Raw genomic sequence first — 16,597 nt, 5'->3', positions numbered from 1 at the left:
CAATCTTCTCTTCTGGACATCATTCTGCGTAGAGCGAGCATGAACGTTTTCGTGGTAAGGTCTGTCACGAGCTCAAGATGTACAGCTCTTGTGACGGCACAAGTGAATAAACACGCGTGCACCTTCTTTTCACCAATTCGAGTTTTCTCGACATCGTTCCCTTCCTTGTCTTTCTCAATCAAAAGGACCTCTTCCAAAACGTACATCGGCCCGAAATAATCAATTCCAATGATTTCGAATGGCTGTGCCTTCTTGGTACGATCCAAAGGCATGGAAGCGGCTTCTTCGTCGAAAGGGCGCGATTGAGCTCGTTGGCATTTCCCACAATGCTTGATGACACTCTTGATGCGTTGTCGAGCACGAATAATCCAGAACCGATTACGGAGATAGGTTAATGTTGATTGAACACCGGTGTGTTTCCGTTTGACATGATGATGGTGGATCAGCAAGTCGACTATTCTCTCATTTGCAGGGAGAAGTATCGGTGGTTCAATAAGTAGATCTCTTAAGGCTGGACCTACTCTACCTGTCACTCGTATCAGTTGTTGTTTTTCGTCCCAAATTGGTCGTAATGTGTCGAGATCGCGTAGCAGTTTCTTGTTGGATTTTCCTTCTTTAAGGGATCCATAAATTTCTGGGAACGCTTTCTGTTGAATAGTCCTTAGAATGAAGTTCTCGGCGGTGCTGATTTCGCAGACAGAGAGGCAATGAATTTCTGCTACTCCGACTGTTTCTATTGCCTTACCGGGCGGTAACTTCTTCATGAGTCTGTACATCCAGGCTATTGTTCTCAGTAATCGCAGATAACTGCTTACTCTCAAAACCAGTGAATCCAACCAATCTGGCATGTTGAAAACTGCTAGAATTTGCATTCTCTGTTTGGATTTCGTTTCGACTTCCATTAATTGTAGGTCATCCGAAGTTGGGTTGTCTTGCTGAGGCCATTCAGACGATTCTTGTTTCAGCCAGGAGGGACCTCCCCACCAGGAAAAAGCCTCTGTCAACTTCTTGACGGAGCAACTTCGAGATGCGAAATCCGCTGGGTTGTCTCTTCCAGGACAGTGTTTCCAGTGTTCTGGTTTGAATCTCTTCTGAATTGTCTCTACTCTATTCCGTACGAATAGTTTCCATCGCCCTGGATCTCCTTTGATCCAACCTAACGCTGCCATAGAGTCAGTCCATAGTGTCACTTCCCACTTCACTTTGTCAATTGCGTTTACGATTCGTTCAGCTAAGACACTGCCGAGTTCGGCGCTAAGCAGTTCTAGCCTTGGTAGTGAAACTTCGTTTTTCGGGAGTGGTGCTGCCCTAGTTTTACAGCAAACAAGTCGGATGAATCCAGGATTTCTTGACTTGGCGTATGCTACAGCTCCGTACGCTTTTGTTGAAGCGTCGCAGAATACATGTAATTCTTGAATTACATCTGTCGGTGCTGTTGAGATCATGCGAGGTATTTGGATTCTGTCTATACCTTTCAAATCTTCCACTATAGCTCTGAATCGACTCTCCGTTTGTGAATTCACATTGTCATCCCATCCGATTTTTTCTTGCCACAATTCCTGGAAGAGTAGCTTGAACTGTAGTGTTATGGGTCCAATGAATCCAAGGGGGTCGAAAAGCTTGGTCGAGATTTTAGCAAACGATCTTTTTGTTAGCACTTTTACTTTTGCGGCTACATCTACGATTACGTCAGACTTGAAATAGAAGCAATCTGTGCTGGTATTCCACCTCACTCCTAGTACCTTTTGTGGGTCTAAATTAAGACACGAGTACGAATCGGATGAGTCGTCTGTCAAATTGCTCTGTTGTAGATACTCTCGCAGCTGCGGGTCGTTTGTTACCCATTTTCTCAATTCCATCTTTGCCTCTGAAAAAAGTTTGAGTACCGTACCGATTACGGTCTTTGCTGCTTCTAATGTAGGCGCATTTGACAAGTAGTCGTCTACATATAGATGCCGTAACATTTGGCGACTGCTTACTGCTAGTTCGCCTTTGTATGACTCGAGGTGTTTCTTTAGGACGGTCCTGAGCACTGCCGGGCTACATGTTAGCCCAAATGGTAGTCTATTCCATTTGTAGGTCTGCAGCGTTCCTGGGACGTTTTCGTCTTCTAAAAGGAACCTTAACGCTTCCGCGTCCTCGTTTAGCAATTTTACCATTAAAAATGCTTGTCGGATATCAGCTGTCCAGGCAATTGGATTTAGCCTAAACGTCAGGATAACATCAAGAATGTCAGGATTCAGATTGGGTCCTTCTTCGAGACAGTCGTTGGCGCTGAATCCTGTTTTCGGCTTCGCAGAACCATTGAAAACAGGTCTCACTTTGCTGGTGATTTTGTCTTTACGGACAACTGGGTGATGGGGTAGAATCGTGTAGATACCCTTAAAATTGGTGTCTGCTTTAGAGATGAATCTAAGTTCTTTCAGTTTTCTGAACTCAGCTTTGTATGAAGTCTTCATCTCGTTATCCTTCTCCATCCTTTTCATCAGCGCTCTTGCCTGACCTTCTGCCATGGCGTCATTCTTGCTGAGGTATTTTTTGTTCCCGTTCCATGGGAGCGGTGCGACATAATGTCCATCTTCGTCTTGTTTGATGGAGTCTGTATAAGATTTCCAGCGATCCGAAAGTGGCACATTTTCTAGTGGATCTAGACTTTCTAATTTCCACCACTTCGCAAAATCAATTTCATCGTTTCTGTTCGAATTCGGGCCTTGCATTGGGTATTGTGGTGTTCCTTCTTTTGCCTTTAGGAGGAAGCCGATCGCCGTAGTGGTGGAAATCGCAACTGTCTCATCCTGCCCAAGTAGTAACCAACCCAATTTGCTTTCGATGGCTCTAATTCCAGTCTTCGAAACGATCTGTTTTGAGCCTAGTACCTTCCAGACTTGATTGGCTCCAATCAAAATGTCTATTTGGCAAGGTCCTGCTGTCCCGCTCAAAATTCTATCATCAGCCAACTTGTAACCTTGGTTCCAGAGTTCACTGACGAATTCGGTCTTTGTCGATCCAGCAACCTTTCCTATTTCGGGTTGCTCAATCGCCTCTAAATCAATTGATTCGGCATCCGGAATTATCCCGCGTAGTCGTAACTTTCTTACACTTCGTTCCTTTTCTGGGTGTAGGTGACCCACTGCCTGAAGTTTCAATTTGATTTTTCCCACTTCCTGAAGTCCTAGAGTTTGAGCGAGTTCGCTTCGGATCAGTGTTGCATTTGATCCTTGATCAATGTACGCTATAGCTTTGTGCCAACCGTTTGGCCCTTCCACTATAACAGTTGCTGTTTGGACGTACACGCCACCGAATAGGCGTGCTTCTATTGAGAGTGGAGCGTCATCTGCTGCCTTTAACATTGGGGACGCTGCTACCGTAGCTGTCACTGTTTTCGCCCGAACTGTCTGATTACAGATGGCTGTATGGTGACCCTTGCCACATTTGGCGCAATTGCTTGTCTTCCAACAGGCTCTCACTTGGTGACTCTGTCCGAGGCACCTCCAACACCTTTTCTCCTTCCGAACTTGCTCTAGTTTCTTCTCTATTGCGACTTCGCATTTGTACGTGGGGTGTTTGTCTTTGCAGAACAAACATGGTCTTTTTATTGTTGTTGAGGTCTTCTCTTTTCGATCTTTCGGATGTATTGTTGCAGTTCCTGTCACTGCTAATTCCGCTGCCGTTGGTGTGGATGCAAATGTAACTCGATTTGCTTTTTCAGTAGCCTCTTGCTTAGGTTTTTTCTTCTCGTTCTTTTCAGTCGAGAACGCATATTCCCAATCTTCTGCTACACTGTCGATGAAGGTAAAGAGATCTTTTAACGTTTTACGGGATCTTCTTGTTTCCCCATGCCATCTTGAAACTAATTCAAGAGGTAGTTTTCTTGTAATTATCTCTGAAATTGCTTCATTTTGTGCAGAATTCTTTTCTAAGTCGCCAAGATTCAAGGCGTGACCCATTGCTCTGTCGTGCAACTTCCTCATTGCCTTGTAGTCTTCTACTCGATCTACCCTAGGCAATTCCGTAATTGCGATGTAGTGGTCTGCTCTTGCTGATCTCGGCCTGTTGTATTTCCCATTTAAAATGTCGATTGCCTTGGTGTAATTTTCTTCTGTTAAGTCCAGGTATGAAATTGCACCAGCAGCGTCTTTGCTCATGTGCATCTTCAATCTGCTGAATTTTTCGATGGGTCGTAGTGATGGATTTTCGTGTATAAGTGTTCGAAAAATCGCCCACCAATCTCTCCATTTGTTTGAATCCCCTTCAAATTTGGCTAATTCAATTCTTGGTAGCAGATGAGCAATGCTCATGAAGTTTTGCTGTTGTTGCAGTGCAACTGTATTGGTTGCTTGTACACCTGTTGCTTGCGCAACGTTTCCTGTTGTTGTCGGAGTTGTCTCCTCTTCATCCGAATTTTCCGAATGTTCAGAGGGTTCTCTTTCCGAAGGTGCAGTTGGCCTTCTTCTTTTCCAATCGATAACCATTGTATGATGATGGTCTACAAACTCTTCGTGTTTGTCGACATATCTTGCTTGCATCTCGGCGTCTAGTTGGGGTATGACATCTCTATAATGCTTAAGAAGCCTTAGCGCTCTGTCATCAGCTAGTTCGTAAGCTGTTTCTGCTGCTTCCAACAAATTGTCTCTGCAAGCTTCATCATAACTTTTCAAATTCTTGTGTAATTCCCTTTCCAATGTCTCTATTGTTAAGAGCGTTAAAGTCTGCGCCTGTTGCTTTTTGTTTGCGGTCGCCATTGTTTGGAATTAGACTGATTTCAGTAATCTACGAATTTGAGAATCGATCTTGAGGAAAAGGAAATTAAAGTTGTTCAAGGCAGTATTTTAAATTCTGAGAAAGCAACAAGAAAATATGCTTGTTGAAAACCAGTCTATTGACGTATTCGTCGAGTTACAAAAAATTTGTTTGTTACCACTAGATGGCTAAGATCTTAGTTTAACATAATACGAAGGGAACTTAAAACAAAAAATGAAGCCTCTTCTTGAGCGAATTCGCTGAGGTTTTTCAAAATTCTCGTTCGTTGATGGACAAGATGAATTCCTCAGATGTGGTCGAACCGCTTTCTTCACTCTCTCCTTTCACTGTCTCCTCTACTTCACTTTCTTCTTGAATGATAGTCTCAGAATCGTTTGTTCTGATCGAAAAATTGGTCTCCACTTCAGTGATGTCTTCAGTTTCTTCTGCACCGACTTCTTGTTCAATAACCTCAGCCTCTCTTCTTCTTTCGTTTTCGAGAAGGCTGCGAACGACCACGTTCCTGGTTGCTAGAGATGTTGACTGCTCTGCAACGGTAGATTGACCACGCGACCTCGGATGGCTTCTAGGTCCTTGGTACCCGTAAAACCTTGCAATCGGAGTGCTTCCGTAGTCTGGTTCACGTGGTGTTGGGTGCTGGAGCACAGCTGGCAAGGGAATCTCTGGATGAATTTGTTCCCTTGGCGTTGGCTCACGAGTCGGTAATCCTCTCAGGAAGTTTAGATATCTTCTATAGTCAGCATTCACTCTGATGTTGGTGATGGCAACAGCTTCGTCACGGGGAAGATACTTGATTGCAATGCTATAGAAACCTTCTTCGTAGGCACCTAGTTTTGCATCAATTGTTACACCGTGGGGCAATGGCCTGTATTCAGGTTCTACAGGTTCGGTGAGACTTGGGCCAAATTCACCAAATTTGATGCGAGCATGATATGCCCCAAGTCTTCTGATTCTGTTGAGATACTGTTTGCAGAAGGATTAACACACTAACTTAGAACTATCTTGTAACTTAGATTACATTGATACGCTGAGATACTTCATGACTAATTGGAGTTCTTCTCGGGTACATCCCTGGAGTGGCTGAATTCAGCTTTTAGACTAACTTCTTTCAAAAAGGGAGTGATAGTTAGGACGACAATACTTAAATAAGTGTAAATTATCAAGTATATTAAAACTAATGCTTACGCAAGGTGCTCAACACTCTTTCTTTGACACGACTGTAGCGTGGCTTGACCTATTAGCAGTGTTACTTAATCGAGTTGTACAGAATTCTGTTTAAAAACTAGTTAGTTTCGAAGGACCATTGACAATAATTACTCTTACTGATAATACCTGATAAGTAATTACTGATTTGAAGACACTTGACTCAGGTAAATTGTTGCTGATTCTCTAGCTTTTATTCGAACTCTGACACAACTTCTAATAACGTCTGCTTTACCTTGTTGAACAATTGCGAAGAAGGAACATTAACCGAGATCGGCCACCAAGAAGACGCTGAACACAGCACCCCTGGCGGCCTTACACATACTATAAATCAAAAATAGTGGGCTTGCGAACTAGTCGGCCCGACCTAGTTAATTGTCCGTCAGGTGGCGGGTCGTGATCCGCAACACTATTGAAAAAAATGTTGGAAAACGACCCTGGTAAAAGGATGACATCAACACAAGTGGCCGACCAATTAAAATCGATCAAAGATAAGGTATAACTAATTGAATGCTAGTCAAACAACCATCTTTACAAAATTCAATTTATACACTTTAGATTGCTGGAAAAGAAAAAGAATTGCTTGAATTGTGTGGGCGTGACAATCGATTGGATCTAACGGAAAAAATTCAAAACTTCATTCAGTTCGGAATTAATCTGAACGCAAAGGACGACGGTGGAAGGAATGCGCTCCATCTTTTGTGTCAAAACTATTCCAGCCCAAAATTAACTGACGCAATTAAACTTCTCATCGAAAACAAAATCGACGTGAATGCAAAGGACAACGATGGGCTGAACGCAATTCACTATTTGTGTCGATACCATTCAAGCCAAAACTTAATTAAAGCAATTGAAATCTTGATTCATTTCGGAATCGACGCGAAAGCTACGACCAACGATGGATCAAATGCGCTCCATTATTTGTGTCGATACAATGCAAGCCAAAATTTAAACGACGCAATAAAAATTTTCATCAAGCTCGGATTGGATCTGATGACAGAGGACAACAACGGATGGAGTGCGTTATATTATTTGCATAACAAAGATAAGAAGGAAATGAAAATTTCGTTCGACCGCGATGCTCTACTCGGGCAAGGTGCCTTTGCTACGGTATTTAAAGGAAAGTTCAGAGGCCGTGACGTCGCAGTAAAAAGAGTTGCTTTACGCCGTGTCGACGAAAGAGAAGAAGAAGCAATGCTCAACAAGTTAGAACATCCAAACATCGTTAAACTTTTTCACTGTGAAAAGGACAACGACTTCATGTGAGATTACTATTTGCCTTGTTTTCAAAGTATAACACTAATATCAATTTCTCTGGTATGTAACAGGTATCTCGCAATGGAATTGTGTGTTGCCTCGTTAGATCAGCTGTTCCTGGATCCGGAAGATCCCCGAAAATACAGAGGACCTATGCCACGTGATATTGAAGTTTTCCATCAATTAGCTTCAGGACTTGAACACATTCATTCGAAGAAATTTATTCATCGAAATATTGAACCGAATAACATCCTCATTTCGGCCACATCTGCTAGACGACAAATAGAGGTGACACTCAAGTGGGCTGGTTTTGGACTGGCCAAATCCGTCAATGAAATGGGATTACACTCGTGGTCTGGAGTGAGAGGAAGCAGAACTTGGTGGGCACCGGAAGTGCTGGAAAAGCTCATCAACGGAGAAATGGTGGAACAAGAAGAAATTTGGGAAACCGTCAAGAGCGATGTGTTTGTCTTAGGACTCGTTTTCGGTTATCTTTTCTTGGAGGGAGAACATCTTTACGGTTCCAGCCAAATAGAAATTAACAAAAACATAATTGAAAAAAATCCGGTGAATATGCAAAGTAATTCCCAATTGAATTCCATCCTATTTTTATTTTCTTTTAAAGGAGAGTTGGTTGCTTTATTATAGAAATTGATGGTGAATTGCGCAAATATTATGCGGATGACTTACTAATGAAAATGTTGGAAGACGACCCGCAAAAAAGAATAACTTCGGAAGAAGTCGTCAAACAACTGCAATCCATCAACTATAAGGTAATATTCTATATTATGTCCTAAATAAGGAAGAAACAACCTAATCGTAAATTTGACCAATCTAGCTCACTGAAAAAGAAGAAGAATTGCGTCAAATGCATCCTCAAGAATCTTCATCGGCTCTACCGGGAATAAGCGGAGTATCCATTCACGACGATAACGTGATTACAAAGGACAAGGGTAAAAGGAATGCACTCCATGTTTTGTGTGAAAGCCATTCAAGCTCCAATTTAATCAACGAAATAAAACGCTTGATCAAAATCGGGTACAAGGTGAATGATAAGGACAAGGACGGACGGAACGCGCTTCATTATTTGTGTCAAGACAATTCCAGTTCCAATTTAGTAGAGGCAATTAAACTCTTTATCGATACCGGAATCGACGCGAAGGAAAAGGACAACGATGAATGGAACGCACTCCATTATTTGTGTCGATTTAATTCAAGCTCAGACTTGAGGGATGCAATTCAAATGTTAATCAAACACGGAATCGACGCGAACGAAAAGACAAACGATGGATGCAATACGCTCCATTTATTGTGTCAAAACCATTCAACCTCGAACTTCATAGACGCAATTCAAATATTAATCCAACAAGGAATCGACGTGAAAGAAAAGGACAAAAATGGAAGGAATGCGCTCTTCTTCTTAATCAGAAACAGCAGTATGGATAAACATTTGAAAGCGAACGTCTTCAGATTTTTAATCCGACACGGGATTCAAGTACATAGCGAAAACGAAGAAAGTTGCAATAGATATCAAGACTTTTTCAAAGAAAACGACAATTGGGGGAAAATATGTTTTGACGTTCTGGTAGAGGAAGGAATACGTTTTGGATGGCACGACGCTTGTGAACATTGCCAACAAATACTGTAAGTATTGTTGCTGTTGTAATGTTTTAATGACTGACGACAAATGACATAATGATTCACTTCTTTCGTAAGGTCGATTAAGGAAAGACCCCGATTACGATTGCAGCACCACCAAATGTTTAGCAGCTGCTATCTAGTATTTAATTCTCTCATGGAAGAATGGGCGAAATCAACTAAAAAATCTGGAGAATCTGAGCTGGATATTAAGAACCCAACAGAATGGCTACGCGAAAAAGCAGAACAATACCACCAAAGTGAAACTGAAAAAAGATACAAAGAAGACTTTGAATTCATGGCTGAGGTCAGTGAGCAAGTCAAAGACGGGAGCAACTCGGGTTATTTCAACTGTGACAACTATGAACGTTATTTGAGATCCATGTACTCGATCGCGGAAATGACTGGATCCAAAGAGTCCATGGGACAAATCCAATTGTTTTATCTTTTACCTTTTGATTTCGCAATTTATTATGGCAATGAGAAAGAATCAGACATCAAACGAGCGAAAATTGAATGGGACAGGACGCTTTTCAGCTGGGCACACACAGAAACTGACGAATATTACGGCAAATATCTGAAAGAGGATGCCAACGAGGGCTTTTTCCTGCCCAAAGAGTTCAAACACAAGTGTCATGGTGAGCTTTGATATAATAATGCCTTCTAAATAGTTATTATTATTATTTTTTTTAATGTTTGAGTGCCATTGCTACAAACTCCTAAAAGACATTGAAAGTAAATTGTTGCGCGTAATATGTAACAGAGTTCATTCTTCTTTTCGAATAACTACATTATGCATGCCGTGCCTAGTTTGTAGTTTTTCCCTTTAGAAAATAGTAACAAATACACTTGGAGCCATAACTATAGCCGTAAATGAACAAGTCGGTGGACGCAAAGCATATAAACCTGAAGAGCGAAACATCTTATTATTATTTTCTTTTTACCAAGAAGAAAAGAAAAATAATTATATATATTTGACTTTTAGACTTTGTAAAGAGAATTTTAAAAAAGGCGGCAATAATGATGCAACACCCAAGACCTTTGTCACGGGACTCGCCAAAATTAGTCCTTTTGGTAGAGTTTCTATGTGAGGTGACTTGCTTCGACTGTTTAAAAGGCACACGAGTGTCAACTTCAGGAACAACATCAATCCAGATAGAATATTTTTAAACGCCAATTATGGTTATACACCAAGTGCGTCCCTAATAACTATTTTGGGCTACTGGGTTTTTGCGAGTTGTGCGACGTACAAAACCGTTGATTGGCGTCAACACAAATAAAAATATGCTTCCCGTTGCTATGATTCTGACGCTGCGCATTGTATATACCAAGATACCAATAAATCTAAATAGTAAAGTGCTGCTGTTGGGATGCGGTGGATATTCTTGTGGTCCAAGAACAAACGGGAGAATAAAATTCTACTAGAATCCATGTTTTTTAAACGGACCTAATGTTCCCGCTTCGTATGGTGGTGGACATTTCACCCTCAACTCTAATGTAATAAAACGACGAATAAGAATACATGGCGCCATAACGGAAAGTGAAAAAAGATAGAGATAAGAAAAACCCACATAACAAAACAAAGCAACAAGCAATGCCTTGCCAAAAAACGAAAATCTAACAAAATTACTGGCTTGATGACAGAAAATAAGATCAAAAAATGATTTCTCTTAACGTAGGACTGGGATCGCCCTCTCGAAATAGTTTCGATAGTTTCTAGGGGCAAAGAATATTCAAACCGAATGTCCGATGCTTCGACGAAATCGATTTCGTAATCCAATACGGGATCCATGGAAATGGGGAGAAAGATTTGCAAATAATACCTGTCATAATTTTGTATTACTGCAAAAGCTTGCTATCGCCATTACAGTGATTTCTAGCCTTAAGGTCAACATGAAAGAGAAAACAAATGCACACAAGGTTAATAATAGCCTTGTATGAATTCAAGCATAAGTCGATCAACGTAATCACAACTCTATTCGCTGCCTTTAACGTTATAGAGGAAAAAATCACGATCTCATCCTCTAACTCTTTGAGTCGGTTATGAAAATCAAATGCAACCGTTTCGAAATTGAATTTTGAAAAATGACTGTAATAACAAAAAGAATGAGAAACGCAAAAATATGATTGCCTTGATGGATAAAAAATGTTAACCGAGTTGTTGTTCAACACTTTTGATCCGGAATTGCATCAAAAGAACACCTCTCCTTAAAACCGAAATGGCTTAGTTCAATAAAACGATATTACCTTGAAGAAAGAAAAGGCAATGTATACTAGTCGGCATTCATGCACACAAAAACAAATTGACTTGAAAGATGCGCATGGCATCAAGCGAGCACGAAAAGTCGGAAACTAATTATACCCCAGTATTCGCGTTGATACGTTGCCGTTCTTTTAAGCAAGTTTCCGAAAGCAACCGAAAAAGCTTTGGCATAAAAAACGCAAACAAAAGAAAAGTCGGTGAACAACATTTAACAGAGCGTACTGGTTCCTACCTTACGTATCCTCTAAGCTGATCTCGTGGATGCTGTCACCTGGTCGTGGAGAACGGCTGGTGCCATCAACAACACCTTACCAAAGGAATTCTCTACACAAAGAAAAGAACATCAGTTAAACATTTCGAACATTAAGACATTCATTGTAGAAGGCAGAATTCTAGACAAGCTAATCGATTTGTGCTACACGTTTACAACATTTCACATATTTTTACATCCCTTTGGATATAAAAATCAACTACGTGAAATAAACAAAATGAAGTTTTCAATCCAACAAAGGATCCGTGTGAAAAAAGCAACGTAACCAGATCATTGTTTGGGAGACGAACAGGTGCGACCAACGAAATGTTAATGGACACCTTGATCTTTTTTGGAGGTAGAAGCAAATATAGCGAAAATCGACGCTGTACAAGTTGTTACTGAACGGCAAGCGAACGTGACAGGAAAGACCCTCAAAGAAGCAATGAATTCTACATCCTTAGGGAAAGGTAACTTGTAATGTGGCCATAGCCAAGAGGAATTCCCAAACATAGGAGACAGAATTTGAACCTTTTCACTGATGAGCTTTCTATCCATTGAATAAAACACATTTTAACAATCCAGAATCAATTGAGCAATTCACACAGAAAAGATCATGGGAGTAGTGTTTAATCCTACCTTAGAATGCTTAGCTCTTTGTGATGGATGTGTGCTGGAGTCGGTTGGACTTTGGTGTTCATCCAACCAAACCCGTCACAAGAATTTTCCAGCAATAAAGGAAAATGTTCTATCCTAACACCAATTACATTTAGGAAGTGAGTGTTGGGTTCACTTTCCCATCATGTCCTGGGCAGCATCAGCCAAGCATTAGAACAGGAAGCAGAATTGATGAATTACAGAATAGGCTACAGCTTCAGCAATGGATTCCTTGTCCATGTCGCACCACATCATAAAACTAGACTACATAGAACCAGAATTAAGAAAACCAGATTAACAACACCATAACTAAAACTGTAAAAAAATAATACCTGGTTGGCCCCGACAGGATTGTTTACTTTGATTTGGGTCTCTAGTCAAAATATGTAGCACTCTGGTATTATTTGTTGGTGACAAAAGATCCACAACATTCAGAATTAACCAACAGTTACAAACAAGAGTAGGATTTCCTTTCAATTTGTTTCTGTTTTGAAAATCTGCAACTGAAAAGTGCTCCCATTAGACTTACAACACTTGAATGACAGGAGTCATGACTAGTTAGAGGAAAGGGAATTTAAGAAATAGTAACTACTGTTAATAGTTAAGTTCCAACTACATGATTAGGTATAAGACATTTGGGTAATGGTGAATTGAAGTATGATGTTCAGGAAATACATGGGATTAATATAATAGATTTACTGTTTCCCATTTAATTAAGTTAGATTTCGTTTAAAGTAGTATAATCATCAACTTCATTCGATTTCGAAGCACATAATCTTTTCTCTCAGTGAGAGAAAAGACTCGTCACCACCCGTCACCACCCGTCACCACCCGTCACCACCCGTCACCTACGACCTACCTCTACTCTCTCTCTCTCACATACCGAACACAGTGCCGCATGGAGAACATTTTGGCGCGTGACATACAACAAGATCTAGCGGTCAAATTTGAATCAAAGCGTTAGTGGGGCGATTCGCTAGTACAATCTACACAAAATATATATCATTTTTGATTAATTATTAAGCACAAATATTGACACATAAATTTTTACAAAAATCCCTTTCTAGATAGCCAGAAAGATCGAGGCAAATAAAACAACGCCAGGCAAAATTCCTACTTGTAGACCGAATGTGGCAAGTCAAACTTCAGTCAAAACCGACAGAATCCCTTGATGATATTTGTCACCTTTGATTGTTTTTGCAAAACACGAAATGTACTGATAGAAAAGTTCCACCGGGCATAGACACGTATGAGTGGGAAACAAATCACACTACATCGACATACCCGCCTCCAAGCAGTGAATACACTGCACAGTGTTATTTTATCCATATTTTCCCTTCCGTGCCCACAGCGGTTTGCAAAACTTGTGATCGCATATTTGCATTGTTTAGAGTGAAGGGCACAGGCATTTCGCAGACAAACTTACCGAAACTTACAGCTGCGGAGCTTTGGTAGACCACCTTTAGCAAAACTGACGTCATTAGGGGCCGTGCACATACTACGTCACCCGAAGAGGGGGGGGGGGGGTCATGAAAGTGTGACGCGGTGTGACATAGGGGGAGGGGGGGTCCTTGAAAAAATGACGTCACTTGACAATCGCCACTGCCCTCTGGTGGCCAATTAATTTTTCAAAAAAAAAGTAGTCCAGACACGTTGCTTTTACAATCAGTAGTTAGAATCTGAACGAAATTTTTTTGATCCCAAAAACAAATTTTTTGCTCCCCTGTTTGGGGGGTCAAGCCAATTGTGACGTAATATAAGGAGGGGGGTGAAACCATTTGTTACGGAGTGTGACAAAGGGGGGGGGAGGGGGTTAAAAAAGGGGAAAAAACGCGTGACGTAGTATGTGCACGGCCCCTTAACAGGCTACCGTCGTTGGTCATTAAAGAGTAATTTTCTACGTGCAACAAAATAATAATCCAGCAACCTATATAGTCTACAGTTGTAAATGCACATTATCAAGTAGGCCTATTTGTATCTATTTCTATCTCATCTATTTGCTGCAGGTTGCTTGGCATACAATGGGCTCAACAGTCAACACTAGAAATTAAACGCCATGAAGTGTGCCTCGTCTTATACCGCTTAGATGCGGGTACTTCCATGCATAGGTTTTCCATCAGTTTGTGTCTATGCCCACATAGACGCCCTTTTATTGTCACAGATATCACCAAGTCGACAAATATCACCATGGTCGTGAGTGGATCACCAAGGGTTTCTGCCAGTAGACTACGTCTGGTTTGCAATGGCACGCCGATTTAAATCGGTGATGGTTGCGAAATCGAAGGTGCTTCTTGCGAAGAGAACAACGCAAGTTGAATCCCTCCGTCATTCAGCATTGACTGGTCATCGTCATCGTCGGAAAAGAAAAATTCGAATAAATACGAGCATTGACTGATGCGTTAAGAGCACAAACAATCAAGGCTTGGATATACCGCTACTTGTTGGTCAGTTGCTCAGTTCTTATTCAGTTCTAATTAGGCCGAAGAGAAGAATTGAACGCCATTCATATAGCGACTCACGTTATCATTGGCTTCACTGAAGCCTCATGTCTTGTGTCATCCGGTGACATCTTCCATTAAGTTGAATCCTAGCATGTAAACATGAAGTCCTTTTTTTTTCATTAAGAAAAAAGAAAAAAAGGGAAGATAAGCAAAAACAGTGCGATAAGATCAACGTCAAAAGCGGCAAACACTGTACAGCGCAACAACTAATATTTTCTTACATAACATTTGGTAGGTGCAGATACATTTTTAAAAATTAAAATGGAAAAGATAGGCCAACTGACACTAAACGAACAAATTTATTGATGTGAAACCATTTGGCGAAACTTAAGACTGCCATTTACTGCCATCTGTCGACAAATGAGTTTCTGCCTGGAGTGAAACAACACACCCGCAAGACGCGCTCCCACCGGGCGGAAAATCACTCATACGCCCCGACCATGCCCGACCCAAAACTCTCGTTTTTTTGTTTAGCAATTCCCGCAAGAGGGTACCCCTTTTCTGAGAAGCAAAATGGGAAAATAGCCATAGTGGAGGAACCAGGGAGGGGTCTATGACTCTGATCACACATTGAAAGATTGAGCTGCCTCCCATCGCGCCAGATTGTTTTTATTCACAATACTTCTGAGAACTAGTACCATCTAGCGGACTTCACAAAAACCAATGAAATGATGGGTCATCGTTTGTCGGTCCTTTTGCTTTTCCCTGTCAACTGTATTCTAAATTCATCAGAAATTTTCTACGCAACACGTATACCACAACAGTAAATAGTAGTCCATTTGTCTCGATTAACTAAAATTGTTGAACTTTGATGCAAGTCAGGTGTCTCTCCAATCTATGTCATGAAACGAGTACTGGGTTATTGAAATTTTATTCATCACAAGTTCAATAACGTCATATCACGACTCGATTTCGTACAAGTGAATAAATACGCCAGTAAAGAAGGCAACTTGCTTCAATATGGCTAAATTGCTTAAAAGAAATGTAGCTGCTTTTAAAGAATAAAATAATATAAAAACGGGCATCGTTAAATTATCAGTTAATTCTATTACCAAATCCTTAAAAACAAAATCGATAAAAAAGAAAATATTATAAGTCACACCATGGGTGCGTAGCTAATACAATTGAGGACGCTGATCAATTTGGTAGAGCTCTCTTTCACATTTAGAAATGAAATCATTAAAATTTGAATAGACGTGAAGTTGGAATAAAAACAACGGCAAACAAAACAAAAATGAAAAAATCTTGTGGTGCTCACATTGATGCCCTTTGCATCGCCTCCAAGAAGTTTTTAAACACATCAATCGTCCACGAACGGATCTCGTGAGTTAATTTGTTTCTAAGTATCCTTAATTCATCCACATGCTCCGCGAATCCCGGTTCTAGTGGGTTTTCCGCTCCGTCAAAAAGATAATCAAACTGACGAGCTTGTTTCAAAACTTCTAGTGGACCCTTTTTTTCAAAAGGTGTATAGCATTATTGTACATTAAACATTGGAACAGAATGTCTGTAAATTCGTCTAGACAGACTTGTCCTAAAATACGCCTCCTATTTTCGTTACAATCCCAATACTTTCCGTTGATGAAAACAAATGACCGTTTTGCTTTGTTTTTCGGGGGATCTAGTTAGAATATCAACTATGTTACCTAGTAGATTTACATTTGAAGGGCGTTGTTTCACAGTGGACAAAAGACCAGAGAAATGTAGCCCTGGTCTTAAAGGCGGGAATTTTATCAGGTGGTTTACCGATAAAACCTCGAGTCCCTGTTCTTATCATGGTTTTATATTATTATACCAGTTACGAAAGCTGTTTTCTACGACACAGTATTTCAGCGGTTTCTGGATCAACAACAACAACAACAACAAAAAAACAACTAATAAATTCACTATAACCTGTAGACTCGACCGAAGGGCAAACAATCAACGTCAAAAGCGACAGACACTGTACAGCGCAATAGCTAACGTTTGATGACAAAACGTGTAATAGGTTGAGAAGCATTAAACAAATATTTAAAAAAATAAAGAAAACAAAGAGAAAGGCCAACTGAGCAAACGAGGTAACTGATG

General features: G+C 40.7%; 1 protein-coding gene across 1 annotated transcript; it reads left to right on the top strand.

Moving 5' to 3' along the window:
- The first annotated feature begins 6,317 nt into the window (after positions 1-6,317).
- LOC116921032 lies at positions 6,318-9,720 on the top strand. The gene is made up of 6 exons (XM_045174867.1): positions 6,318-6,460; positions 6,523-7,226; positions 7,293-7,801; positions 7,870-7,994; positions 8,060-8,865; positions 8,938-9,720. Exons 1-6 carry the CDS (start codon positions 6,386-6,388, stop codon positions 9,506-9,508), a joined length of 2,790 nt encoding a protein of 929 aa, XP_045030802.1. The 5' UTR covers positions 6,318-6,385; the 3' UTR covers positions 9,509-9,720.
- Positions 9,721-16,597: the final 6,877 nt, after the last annotated feature.

Source organism: Daphnia magna, linkage group LG6 (assembly GCF_020631705.1).
Source record: "Daphnia magna isolate NIES linkage group LG6, ASM2063170v1.1, whole genome shotgun sequence".
NCBI classification, from domain to species: domain Eukaryota; kingdom Metazoa; phylum Arthropoda; class Branchiopoda; order Diplostraca; family Daphniidae; genus Daphnia; species Daphnia magna.
Note: the sequence above shows the minus strand (reverse complement) of the source record. Positions and strands in the feature narration are given on the sequence as shown.